This window comes from Somniosus microcephalus, chromosome 5 (assembly GCF_052327205.1).
Source record: "Somniosus microcephalus isolate GS21.2 chromosome 5, FLI_Smic_1.0, whole genome shotgun sequence".
Lineage (NCBI taxonomy): Eukaryota > Metazoa > Chordata > Chondrichthyes > Squaliformes > Somniosidae > Somniosus > Somniosus microcephalus.
This window is the reverse complement of record NC_140991.1, coordinates 316,137,402-316,151,835: the sequence shown is the minus strand read 5'-3', so window position 1 is coordinate 316,151,835 and position 14,434 is coordinate 316,137,402. Positions and strand designations below refer to the sequence as shown.

The 14,434-nt window shown below is 50.9% G+C and overlaps 1 protein-coding gene across 2 annotated transcripts in view; it reads right to left on the bottom strand.

Moving 5' to 3' along the window:
- Positions 1–14,434, bottom strand: part of nek11 (NIMA-related kinase 11) — a 362,483-nt gene that overhangs the window by 264,146 nt on the left and 83,903 nt on the right. For both annotated transcript variants that reach the window (XM_085989285.1, XM_085989286.1), the window contains exon 3: positions 10,807–10,972. In XM_085989285.1, coding sequence (XP_085845411.1) covers positions 10,807–10,972 — 166 coding nt within the window. The remainder of the gene's footprint in view (positions 1–10,806; positions 10,973–14,434) is intronic.

Below are 14,434 nucleotides of genomic sequence, written 5' to 3'. Positions count from 1 at the left end.
ATCACCGACCCCCCCCACAATCACCGACCCCCCACAATCACCGACCCCCCCACAATCACTGCTTTCCCCCCCACAATCGCCGACCCCCCCACAATCACCGACCCCCCACAATCACCGACCCCCCACAATCACCGACCCCCCACAATCACCGACCCCCCCACAATCACCGACCCCCCCACAATCACCGACCCCCACAATCACCGACCCCTCCACAATCACCGACCCCCCCACAATCACCGACCCCCCCACAATCACCGACCCCCCACAATCACCGACCCCCCACAATCACCGACCCCCCCACAATCACCGACCCCCCCACAATCACCGACCCCCCCACAATCACCGACCCCCCACAATCACCGACCCCCCCACAATCACCAACCCCCCACAATCACCGAACCCCCCCACAATCACCGACCCCCCCACAATCACCGACCCCCACAATCACCGACCCCTCCACAATCACCGACCCCCCCCACAATCACCGACCCCCCCACAATCACCGACGCCCCACAATCACCGACCCTCCCACAATCACCGACCCCCCACAATCACCGACCCTCCCACAATCACCGACCCCCCACAATCACTGCCCCCCACAATCACCGACCCCCCCCACAATCACCGAACCCCCCCACAATCACTGACCCCCACAATCACCGACCCCCCCCACAATCACCGACCCCCCACAATCACCGACCCCCCCACAATCACCGACCCCCCACAATCACCGACCCGCCCACAATCACCGACCCCCCACAATCACCGACCCCCCCACAATCACCGACTCCCCACAATCACCGACCCCCCCACAATCACCGACTCCCCACAATCACCGACCCCCCCACAATCACCGACTCCCCACAATCACCGACCCCCCCACAATCACCGACCCCCCACAATCACCGACCCCCCCACAATCACCGACCCCCCACAATCACTGCCCCCCACAATCACCGACCCCCCCACAATCACCGACCCCCCCACAATCACCGACCCCCCCACAATCACCGACTCCCCACAATCACCGACCCCCCCACAATCACCGACTCCCCACAATCACCGACCCCCCCACAATCACCGACCCCCCCCACAATCACCGACCCCCCACAATCACCGACCCGCCCACAATCACCGACTCCCCACAATCACCGACCCCCCCACAATCACCGACCCCCCACAATCACCGACCCCCCCAATCACCGATCCCCCCCACAATCACCGACCCCCCACAATCACCGACCCCCCACAATCACCGACCCCCCCACAATCACCGACCTCCCACAATCACCAACCCCCCCCACAATCACCGACTCCCCACAATCACCGACCCCCCCACAATCACCGACCCCCCCCACAATCACCGGCTCCCCACAATCACCGACCCCCCCACAATCACCGACCCCCCACAATCACCGAACCCCACAATCACCGACTCCCCACAATCACCAACCCCCCCCACAATCACCGACTCCCCACAATCACCGACCCCCCCACAATCACCGACCCCCACAATCACCGACCCCCCCCACAATCACCGGCTCCCCACAATCACCGACCCCCCACAATCACCGACCCCCCACAATCACCGACCCCCCCACAATCACTGACTCCCCACAATCACCGACCCCCCCACAATCACCGACCCCCACAATCACCGACTCCCCACAATCACCGACCCCCCACAATCACCGACCCCCCCACAATCACCGACCCCCCCACAATCACCGACCCCCCCACAATCACCGACCTCCCACAATCACCGACCCCCCCACAATCACCGACCCCCCCACAATCACCGACCCCCCACAATCACCGACTCCCCACAATCACCGACCCCCCTACAATCACCGACCCCCCCACAATCACCGACCCCCCCACAATCACCGGCCCCCCACAATCACCGAACCCCCACAATCACCGACCCCCCACACAATCACCGACCCCCCCACAATCACCGACTCCCCACAATCACCGACCCCCACAATCACCGAACCCCCCCACAATCACCGACCCCCCCACAATCACCGACCCCCCCCACAATCACCGACCCCCCCACAATCACCGACCCCCCCACAATCACCGACCCCCACAATCACCGAACCCCCCCACAATCACCGACCCCCCCACAATCACCAACCCCCCCACAATCACCGACTCCCCCCACAATCACCGACCCCCCCACAATCACCGACCCCCCCACAATCACCGACCCCCACAATCACCGAACCCCCCCACAATCACCGACCCCCCCACAATCACCGACCCCCCCACAATCACCGACCCCCCACAATCACCGACCCCCCCACAATCACCGGCCCCCCACAATCACCGAACCCCCACAATCACCGACCCCCCCACAATCACCGACTCCCCACAATCACCGACCCCCCCACAATCACCGACCCCCCCACAATCACCGACTCCCCACAATCACCGACCCCCCCACAATCACCGACCCCCCCACAATCACCGACCCCCCCACAATCACCGACCCCCACAATCACCGAACCCCCCCACAATCACCGACCCCCCCACAATCACCGACCCCCCCACAATCACCGACCCCCCACAATCACCGACCCCCCCACAATCACCGGCCCCCCACAATCACCGAACCCCCACAATCACCGACCCCCCACACAATCACCGACCCCCCCACAATCACCGACTCCCCACAATCACCGACCCCCCCACAATCACCGACCCCCCCAATCACCGACCCCCCCCACAATCACCGACTCCCCACAATCACCGACCCCCCCACAATCACCGACTCCCCACAATCACCGACCCCCCCACAATCACCGACCCCCCACAATCACCGACCCCCCCAATCACCGACCCCCCCACAATCACCGACCCCCCACAATCACCGACTCCCCACAATCACCGACCCCCCCACAATCACCGACCCCCCACAATCACCGACTCCCCACAATCACCGACCCCCCCAATCACCGACCCCCCACAATCACCGACCCCCCCACAATCACCGACCCCCCACAATCACCGACCCCCCCCACAATCACCAACCCCCCCACAATCACCGACCACCCAACTCTGCCCCTGATCTCTCTCCGATCACCCCGACCCTCCAAACCACGCTGTACCCACCATCCCCCCACCCCCGCGACCTCTACCCCCAGCACAGAAACTGGCCATTCAGCCCAATAAGATCATAGCTGACCTTCGACCTCAACTCCACTTTCCCACCCAAGTCCCATATCCCTCGATTCCCGAGAGTCCAAAAATCTATCGATCGCAGCCTTGAATATACTCAACCACTCAGCATCCACAGCCCTCTGGGGCAGGGAATTCCAAAGATTCACAACCCTCTGAGTGAAGAAATTCCTCCTCATCTCAGTCTTAAATGGCCGACCCCTTATCCTGAGACTGTGACCCCTGGTTCTAGACTCTCCAGCCAGGGGGAAACAACCTCTCAGCATCTACCCTGTCAATCCCCCTCAGAATCTTCTATGTTTCAATGAGATCAAGGGACAAAGGCTTCATTCTCTGATTAGCAGGATGTGACGTGGCGCTCCCCAGCTTTTCATCGTATATATCAATGATTTGGATTAAGAAAGTTGTACATCCAAGTTTGCAGATAACACTAAGTTAGGAGGCACAGTAAGGTTGTGTGGATGAGGGAAGGAAGTTACAAAGGGTCATAGACAGATTAAGTGAGTGGGCAAAACTACGGTAGATGGAGTTCAATGTGGAGAATTATGAGGTCATCCAGTTCAGATCTGAGAAAGATAAATCGGAATATTTTCTTAATGGTGAGGGACTAAGAGCTGTGGAGGAGCGAAGGCATTTAGATGTCCACGTACACAAATCACTAAAAGCTAGTGCACAGGTACAAAATGTTATCAAAAAGGTTAATGGAATGTTGCCCCTTATCACAAGGGGATTGGAATTCAAAAGCGAGGAAGTGATGTTTCAGATGTACAGAGCTTTGGTCAGACTCGATCTGGAGTATTGCATTCAGTTTAGGAAAGATATATTGGGCTTGGAGCCTGGTCTGCCAGTGGCTCAGTCGGTAGCACCCTCACCTCTGAGTCATGTAGGTCCCACTCCAGAGACATGTAGCACAAACATCTAGTCTGACACTCCCAGTACAGTACTGAGGGAGTGCTGCACTGTCGGAGGTGCCGTCTTTCAGATGAGACGTTAAATCGAGGCCCCGTCTGCTCTCTCGGGTGGATGTAAAAGATCCCATGGCACTATTTCCAAAAAGAGCAGGGCACTTATCCCCGGTGTCCTGGCCAATATTTATCCCTCAATCAACATCACAAAAAAAACAGATTATCTGGTCATGATCACATCGCTGTTTGTGGGAGCTTGCTGTGCGCAAATTGGCTGCCGCATTTCCTACATTACAACAGAGACTACACTTCAAAAAAGTACTTCATTGGCTGTAAAGCGCTTTGGGACATCCGGTGGTCTTTCTTTAATTAATCATAGAAAAAACAAAATTTGGATCCCTATAAGTTGTGCAATTTTTTATCTAATTCAAGCCATTTCAATTGTCCATTAATTTCCATTCTCCATTGGGGGCAGGAAGAGGATTGGTTATGACGTATCAAATTGAGTAGCAGTCATAAAGCGACTAACGGGAATATTTTAAGTCCCTTCCTAGTGCCATAATCTTCACTGAGACATCCCCATGAAATAACAAATAATAAGCAATTCTCAACAGTAAACTGCACAACTCACAACCGTCCCCCCCCCCAATTAAAGCAGTCATTCTCACATAGAATATAGCTTCATTCAAAGAAAGTGATATCTTTGTTAGCAAAGAAAATGGTTTCTCCCTACAAGGCACAAGTAAGGAGTGTGAGGGAATACTCTCCACTTGCCTGGATGAGTGCAGCTCCAACAACACTCAAGAAGCTCGACACCATCCAGGACAAAGCAACCCACTTAATTGGCACCCCATCCACCACCTTAAACATTCACTCCCTCCACCACCGGCACACCGTGGCTGCAGTGTGTACCATCTACAAGATGCGCTGCAGCAACTCGCCAAGGCTTCTTCGACAGCACCTCCCAAACCCGCGACCTCTACCACCTAGAAGGACAAGGGCAGCAGGCGCATGGGAACACCACCACCTCCAAGTTCCCCTCCAAGTCACACACCATCCTGACTTGGAAATATATCGGCCGTTCCTTCATCGTCGCTGGGTCACAATCCTGGAACTCCCTCCCTAACAGCACTGTAGGAGCACCTTCACCACACGGACTGCAGCGGTTCAAGAATGCGGCTCACCACCACCTTCTCAAGGGCAATTAGGGATGGGCAATAAATGCTGGCCTTGCCAGTGATGCCCACATCCCACGAATGAATAAAATAAAGTAGTAGGAAATGGGGAGAATACATAATTCAAAGGACCGTTAAGTTTGAACTGCTGGCCCCTAGGGTTACAGCACTGGAGGAACCGAAACTATAAATGAGAAAAACAATGTCCACTTTCAAAACAACGGTGAAATGGGATTGACTCGGGTCCATGTGGAGGAGTTATATCAGACTTCATCACTCGCTGGTGATAACTGCGAGTGTAGGTGTAAATGACTTGGGTCTGAACACCAGGAAATGTATTTCAGTCCTGACTCCGAATAACCCACAGCTGCCTCAGCTCATCCAATTCAAACTTCACGGGCAGGATTTTCATTGAGCCGTGGAGGCGGGATTGGAGGCGTGTGGGGGGTTAAAACCCCGAAATCGGGGGTCCCGACCCCATCCCGCCCCCAACCCGCCTCCATGCCAGTTTCAAAGGAGGCGGGTACCCGCCCCGCACTGGGACCCACCTCCCCGAGGCGGGAAGGGGATCAGTGCCAATTAACTGCCTGTTAACAGGTAGTTAACAGGCAGTTTTTAGCCTAATCCCTATTTTTAAGGTTGAAGTGTGGGATTCCCGACGGCTCCAAACCACGCTAAGTTAGAGGAGGCGGACCGTCGGGATGAAGGGCTTGGAGAGGTCGAGATGTCCGGTGTTCAGGTGAGTGATGGGTGCATGAGTGCAGAGGTAAGTGTGTTTGGTGTGTGTAAAGTGTTTAAAGAAGTTTTACATACCTTTACTTACCTTTACAGCCTTCCTTCCTTCAGGTCTCGGGAATCCCTCATCTCACCGGCACAGAAAGCAGAATGGCTGCGAGCTGTCAAAAATTGCAGCATTCAGCTTTCTGTTCCGGGGAGGTCTCTAAATCATCCTGAGAGGAAGGAATTAACTTAGAATACAGATTGTCAGTGTTTGACAGCTTCAAACAGCTGTGAAACGCTGATATTTCATCTGTCAAAAGGTCTTGACAGATGAAATGTCAATCTGTGACATCACCTGTTGCCGGGTGGCCCTTAATTGGCCTGCTGAGCCCGCTGGGCGGGTCAACAAGGTCAATCAAGTCGAAATCGTGTGGGTTGGCTAGAACTCGATGGAGGCGGGACTACAACCCCAAAAGTTGTAGTCCCGCCTCCTACCCGACTCCTCAATGAAAATCCAGCCCCACAACTCCGAACTATTGACAAGTCAATGAGGTTTATCGATAAGAAATCTCGCCGCTTCCGACCATCACTAAAACGTGCTACAAACTCGGCCATAGTCAGAACCTTTTTAACAAGGGCATTCCACAGCGGCGTAGAAGAAACACAAAAGGTTAGCAGGTACAGCAAGTAATTGGGAAGGCAAATGGAATGTTGGCCTTTATTGCAAGGGGGATGGAGTATAAAAGTAGGGAAGTCTTGCTACAACTGTACAGGGTGCTGGTGAGACCACACCTGGAGTACTGCGTACAGTTTTGGTCTCCATATTTAAGGAAGGATATACTTGCATTGGAGGCAGTTCAGAGAAGGTTCACGAGGTTGATTCCGGGGATGAAGGGGTTGTCTTATGAAGAAAGGTTGAGCAGGTTGGGCCGATACTCATTGGAGTTTAGAAGAATGAGAGGTGATCTTATTGAAACATATAAGATTTTGAGGGGGCTCGACAGGGTAGATGCAGAGAGGATGTTTCCCCTCGTGGGGGAATCTAGAACTAGGGGGCATAGTTTCAGGATAAGGGGTCGCCCATTTAAGACGGCGATGAGTGGGAATTTCTTCTCAGAGGGTCGTGAATCTGTGGAATTCTCTACCCCAGAGAGCTGTGGAGGCGGAGTCATTGAATATATTCAAGGTGGAAATAGACAGATATTTGAGTTACAGGGGAGGCAAGGGTTATGGGGTGCGGGCGGGAAAGTGGAGTTGAGCCAAGATCAGATCAGCCATAAAATAAAAACAGAAAATGCTGAAAATACTCAGCAGGTCAGGCAGCATCTGTAGAGACAGAAACAGATTTAACGTTTCAGGTCGATGATCCTTCATCAGAACTGGAAAAAATTGGAGATGTAGCAGGTTTTTAAGGGGCAGGGAGAGGGGGGAGGGGAGGAAAGAACAAAAGGACTGTGATAGGATGGAAGGCAGGAGAGATTAAGTGGGACAAATTCAGTATCGCCTCGTTTGGGGCAGAATTATCGGCCGGACGCAAAGATTAGCAACTGGCGCTAATTATTGCCTCCGACTGCAAATTTGACTTCTATCGCCCCTGGAGGTGATTGGAGCGTTAAATCAGGCGCTACACTTCTCTCTTAATGCGCTAATGCCGAGGAGCGAGGCGCTACCTCAGAGCGCTGGCGAAGCTCATGTGATGTCAGTCAGCAATGGAACACAGACACACTGGCGCCGGCCAGTTCTTAAAGGGGAGGGTCGATCTTGCTCTCCATCCACACCCTGCTCATTGCAGCCTTGAATCTCAGCCTGGAGAGACCTGTACATCAAATCTGCTGGAAAGAACAATGGAGAGGCCCAGGGAAAAAGCTCAGAGTGCAGCCCCCATAGTCTCTTCTAAATCGATACAAGGAAGGTCAAATCAAATTAAGCCGGAAAAGTGCTGCTCAGTACCCAAAACTCCTTCACACAGCGTTGAATCTCTCCAGAAGTCTTTCTCGCTCTCAGAATGCGTGGTGCAAAAATGTCGCCGACAAATACAGGCAGGAAGCGGTCACCTTTAAATAGCGCTCCCCTAGTCTCTTCCCGACTGCAAAACGTTCCCCTCAACCTGTCGTTGCTAGCGGCAGGCGGTAAGGCAGGGGGCGCCACTCAATATCCAGTCCGGGGTGCTACCGGGGCGTTGCACGCTCGACTGATGTCACGATCTGCAGACGCAGGAGATCGTGGCGGTAGTATTTAGCGCCGCCGCAAAATGTCTGGTCAATTTCACGAGCGGCGCAAACATCGCCGCGCCCGGGCACTAGTTGCTTTGCACCCCATTAGCGCCCTCTTAGGGCACTAACGGGAGGCGCAAAGCAACCGAATTTTTCCCCCTAAGAGACAAAAGGGATGATGGTGCAAGGCAAAAGGAGATGGTAATGGGACAAGTTAAGAAACAAAAGATGAGTCTAGATGAAGTGTAAATGGCGATTGCAGGATGATCAACAGCTGCCATGTGAGAGAGAGAAATGATAGGGGCAGAAGTTATCGTCTGAAATTGTTGAACTCGATGTTGAGTCCAGAGGCTGTTGTGCCTGGTGCTGCTGGTGTTGGGGCTGATCATGCTGGTATTCTGAGGATCAAGGTGAGATTTTTTTAAAGGCACCAGTGCTGATGGAATAGATGGCAGGTGAAGTTGAGGTGACAGAAGCAATCTGTCAATGGTGAGAAAGGTTGTTCGAATGAGGTGGCCCTGGCTAGAGAGTTGGATCTAAACACTTGCAAGCTGCATAAAGCTCAATCTGTCTTCCAAATGCAGTAAGCAACCGTTTCTGAGCTTGGAAAGTGACTAGCTGTGCGATGGGAGCTTTTATACCACTTTTGCAGCTGTCAAGTGATCAGATAATTCAATACTGAATCCATTCACGACCTACCGAGCTTACATGTTCCCTGAGCAGCGTATAACCTGTGGGGGAACTTGTAAAATTGAAAGGTAAGCTTAAAATACTATTTAAGTGCCTTTTAACAATCTCTCTAATGATCTAAATTGCCTCCCCCACTGCTTGTTGTCGGGTCTGTTCAGTGATGACAGATCCACCATCTGGGAGACTAGTGTGGCAGCGGGTTGACAGCGGATTCCCTACCCGCTGTGAAATTTTTTTTTTCCCTCCCAACCCACCACCGATCATGCCCACTGACCCCCTGAAAAATTCCCCCCATTAACTCTGTCTCTCTCTCCACAGAGGCTACCAGACCTGCTGAGTGTTTCCAGCATTTTCTGTTTTTTTATTATAGTGGAAAAGTACTGGGATAAGCTCAAGCAGAGCAAGATGCAGCCTTGGGGAGAGATAAGAGCTGAGATATAATGTCGAACAGTTTCAGACAAAGGATGTCACATGGTGCCAGGGTTACATCCCATCCTGCGACCAATGTAGACATGTTATAGTAAAAGTATCAATGTAAAATGCAAGGCGACTGCGGGGGATACTTCTGATGAAGAACTAGCCTGGATTGGTGGTGCTCTTGACCCCCGATGGGTGTCTTACTTGTGAGTATAATAGACGTGTAATCACGTATATGTTCAATAAATCTTAAAAGTTAACTTGTCTCTAGAGCCTAAGCCATTCTTAGGACTGGACTGGAAGTCCTATATGGTGTACATTAGTTCAACAAACTAGGGTGAAATCATAGAGTCATAGAAATTTATGGTGCAGAAGGAGGCCATTCGGCCCATCATGTCTGTGCCGGTCGAAAAAGAGCTCTCCAGCCTAATCCCACTTTCCAGCTCTTGGTCCGTAGCCCTGCAGGTTACGGCACTTCAAGTGCATATCCAAGTACTTTTTAAATGCGATGAGGGTTACTGCCTCTACCACCCTTCCAAAGAAAACGGGCAAAGATGTAGTTCGATCATTCATCGGAATCCGAAGATCCAGTTCAAACTCTGTGGCCTAGAAATTCAGTTGGGCGTGCCAGCCGTTAGCGCCTTAGGAGGAGTAGATCTCGAGCGCTAGGCGCTTAGCGACCGGGCGCAGCGCGATCTGCGCCTCGCCCCAACTTCAGTACACATTTAGCGCCGGCGCAAAGTCTTAGCGTGCCCTGCTGCGCGCGCAGATCATGACGTCATTTCGTCGTGCAACGCCCTTTGTGCGCCCCGAACCGGAACTTCACTCGCGCCGGCCCATTGTGCGCCGGGCGGCCCTAACGACTGTGCAGTGGAACGGTACACAGCTGAGGCGGGCCGCGGGGAGTGCTAATTAAAGGGCCCTCCTGTACTAGAAAGGAGGAGGGGGAGGGGGAGGGGGAAGAGGAGGAGGAGGAGGAGGACTGGTGTGCCGGGAACACATAACAAACTGATGGAGAGAAACCCTCCCCAAAACCACAAATACACCAGTGTCGGCCTTTCGAAAAAACAAATCCGCCCTCCCCCTTTAAGAGCTCACCGGATCCAGAGTGTCTGCTGTCAATCAGCAGCTCGCCGCACCTGCCCTGCGCCCAACTTCCGGTTTAGCGCCCCGGCCCGCCGGCTTAGCGCCTAAAGAGAGGCGTCCAGCGCCAGTTTTAGCGCTCGAGCAAACTCTTAGGGCGAAGCTAATGAATATCGGAGAAGTGGCCTCGATTTGGCGGCGGGCGCAAACTTTAGCAGCCGCCCGACTTTACCGCCCCAAAAGTGGCTACAATGAATTTCTAGGCCTGTAACTTTTAAGATTGCAATATGTAACTGTACAAATTAACACAGGAAATATACCACGTTACATTTGCCACCAGATTTTTTTATAAATGAAGAAAAACAGAACAAGTTGGAGAGATTTGAATGTATTCACTCCACTGCTCCACGCATTGCTCACCTCACAGTACTCTGTAATGATGCAGAAACTGCATTGCTCTACGAAGCTGTTGTAGAACTTAACAATGGCTGGATGGTCAAGTTTAGACAGCAGCTGTGCCTCCAAATTGGCCTGTACCGTTTCATTGGGTTCCAGATCTCCAACCGATATCTCCTTTAACACTTTCCTACAAACAAGGAATGAAAGAAAGAGTACAAATTTTTTTTTTTTTGCAAAGTAATGCACTACATTGGATTACATAGGATAAACAGCACAGAAAGAGGCCATTTGGCCCAACCAGTCCATGCCGGTGTTTATGCTCCACTCGAGCCTCCTCCCGTCTTTCCTCATCTAAATCTATCAGCGTCACCCTCTATTCCCTTCTCCCTCATATGCTTGTCCAGCCTCCCCTTAAATGCATCGATACTATTCGCTTCAACCACTCCCTGTGGTAGCGAGTTCCACATTCTCACCACTCTCTGGGTAAAGAAGTTTCTTCTGAATTCCCTATTGGATTTCTTGGTGACTATCTTATATTGATGGCCTCTAGTTTTGCTCTTCCCCACAAGTGGAAACACTCTCTCTGTATCCACTCTATCAAAATGGTTCATAATTTTAAAGACCTCTATTAGGTCACCCCTCAGCCTTCTCTTTTCAAGAGAAAAGAGACCCAGCCTGTTCATCCTTTCCTGATGGGTATAACCTCGCATTTCTGGTATCATCCTTGTAAATCTTCTCTGCACCCTCTCCAGTGCCTCTATATCCTTTTTATAACATGGTGACCAGAATTGTGCACAGTGCTCCAAGTGTGGTCTAACCGAGAAACTGATTGAAACTGATCAATAGAATTTTTAAAAATTCATTTATGGGATGTGGGTGTCACTGGCAAGGCCAGCATTTATTGCCCATCCCTAGTTGCCCTCGAGAAGGTGGTGGTGAGCCGCCTTCTTGAACCGCTGCAGTCCGTGTGGTGAAGGTGCTCCCACAGTGCTGTTAGGGAGGGAGTTCCAGGATTTTGACCCAGCGACGATGAAGGATCGGCCGATATATTTCCAAATCAGGATGGTGTGTGACTTGGAGGGGAACTTGGAGGTGGTGGTGTTCCCATGCGCCTGCTGCCCTTGTCCTTCTAGGTGGAAGAGGTCGCGGGTTTAGGAGGTGCTGCCGAAGAACAAGGAAGATACATGGCATAAAATAACTTTAATAATTCTGCACCTCAGCTTGGGATGAGGGGGAAGAAGCGATTGAAGGAGAAGTATTGTTTCAGGTTCCAATTTCCATTTTGTTCTCGACCCGATTTAACAACACTAAAAAGTACCGTCTATGGCTAAGATAGCAGCAGGCACACAAATCGCCCATCACCCTTTCGCAATGCTGCTCTGTAACTGCCTTAAACCGAGGCCTCGTCTGCTCTCTCGGGTGGACGTAAAAGTTCCCATGGCACTATTTCGAAGAAGAGCAGGGGAGTTCTCCCCGGTGTCCTGGGGCCAATATTTATCCCTCAATCAACATTCCTAAAACAGATTATCGGGTCATTATCACATTGCTGTTTGTGGGAGCTTGCTGTGTGCAAATTGGCTGCCGCATTTCCTACATTACAACAGTGACTACACTTCAAAAAGTACTTCATTGGCTGTAAAGCGCTTTGGGACGTCCGGTGGTCGTGAAAGGCACTATAGAAATGCAAGTCTTTCTTTCTTTGCTTCATTTCACTAGCTTTATCATATGTCAATATTTCAATATCAGTTTTGGTTCTTGCAAAAGTCTCTTTCTAATACTCTGAATCCTATGAACCGTTCTGTTTCTGATTAGTCTTTCTTCGACAGTCCATAGTCACAGGTGGGGAGACTCCTCACATACGACTGTCCTTTCATCAGTCGCTTGATCGCGATTGCTGTATAGTTTCGCTAGTCTCTCCAAAACAGTCAGTTGTGTCTCAATGGACATCAGTTTGAGACAGAGCAGGTCTTTCAAGAATTTCTCTGTCCATACTGGTGATTGGTTGAGCCTCTGTGACACCTTTTGAGTGCTTGAGATGTGATGCCAACTCACAATTTTCCCAAATTCTTGCTAGATCATCTCTAGTTGTTGGGAATAGTACATTTTGAATGATTCAGAGAACTGTACAGTCGCTGCAATTCTGGCTTAACATTTTTACATTTTACATTTTAAATGACTTCTTGTCTGACACAGGATTAAGGCAATTTTTCTCCCTTCTTGCAACAGGCAACTTTTATTTTGCTTTTTTGTCCTCAAATTGGCAGAATTTGAGTTAAATATCACTCATTTAAAAATGAATTGATCAAAATATAAACATGACCATAAGTATTACAATCATATAAATTCCACAAACTGTTTTGAGGTAAATGGTAAAACCACACTGATTAAAACAGAAATTTACTGTTAACCTAATGAAACATATCTTTTTTATTTCCAAGGTTTAAATGAAATCTTTTCGGCAAACGCGGCTGAACATTGCTGAGTGTTTTTTTTCAATATGCACATTGCTGATGTTCCATCACTCAGATTTCACAGCAAGCTGGAAGTTACAACAACGTATTTCAAACTCCATGCACTACACCAACACGCTGGAGAATTTGCAGATTCATGATCTTGTGCCAATTAGGCTCGAAATTCTCTTGGGCACTTTCAATTTGTCGGCGTTTTTCGAAAATAAAATGCAACTCGCCTTGAGCATCCCTGATTTTAATCGCTCCACCATTGGCAGCCGTGCCTTCAGCTGCCTGGACCCTAAGCTCTGAAATTCCCTCCCTAAACCTCTCCGTCTCTCTACCTCTCTCTCCTTTAAGACACAGGAAATAGGAGCAGGAGTCGGCCATTCGGCCCCTCGAGCCTGCTCCGCCATTCAATAAGATCATGGCTGATCTGATCTTGGCCTCAACTCCACTTCCCTGCCCGCTCCCCATAACCCTCGACTCCCTTACCGTTCAAAAATCTGTCTATCTCCACCTTAAATATATTCAATGACACCGCCTCCACAGCTCTCTGGGGTAGAGAATTCCAAAGATTCCTGACCCTCTGAGAGAAGAAATTCCTCCTCATCTCCGTAAGACGCTCCTTAAAACTTAACTCTTTGACCGGTCCTTCTTCTTCTTCTTAGGCAGTCCCTCAGAACCGAGGATGACTTGCTTCCACATTAAAAATGAGTTCTCAGGTGACTGATGAGTCCAATGCGGGACCTACAGTCTCTGTCACAGGTGGGGCAGACGGTGGTTGAAGGGGCGGGGAGGGTGGGGTGCTTGGGTTGACGTGCGCTCCTTCCGCTGTTTGTGCTTGGCTTCCGCTTGCTCCCGGCAAAGAGACTCGAGGTGTTCGGCGCCTTCCCGGATGCTTCTCCTCCACTGTCCTAATAACCCCTTATGTGGCTCGGTGTCAAATTTTGTTTGATAATCGCTCCTGTGAAGCGCCTTGGGATGTTTTACTACGTTAAAGGCGCTATATAAATACATGTTGTTGTTTCACATTGATTTAACAAAACGAAGGCGGACCAACTAGAAACCAATTACCGTGTGTAGAACTACCCGTTGCTTTCCTGTCTTGAACCTTTCAGGTAGCGTTAGTGCTTTACACAGCACCCACATGGTCACTGCTATCAATTAATGGGCCATGATTAACGACTCAGCATTTC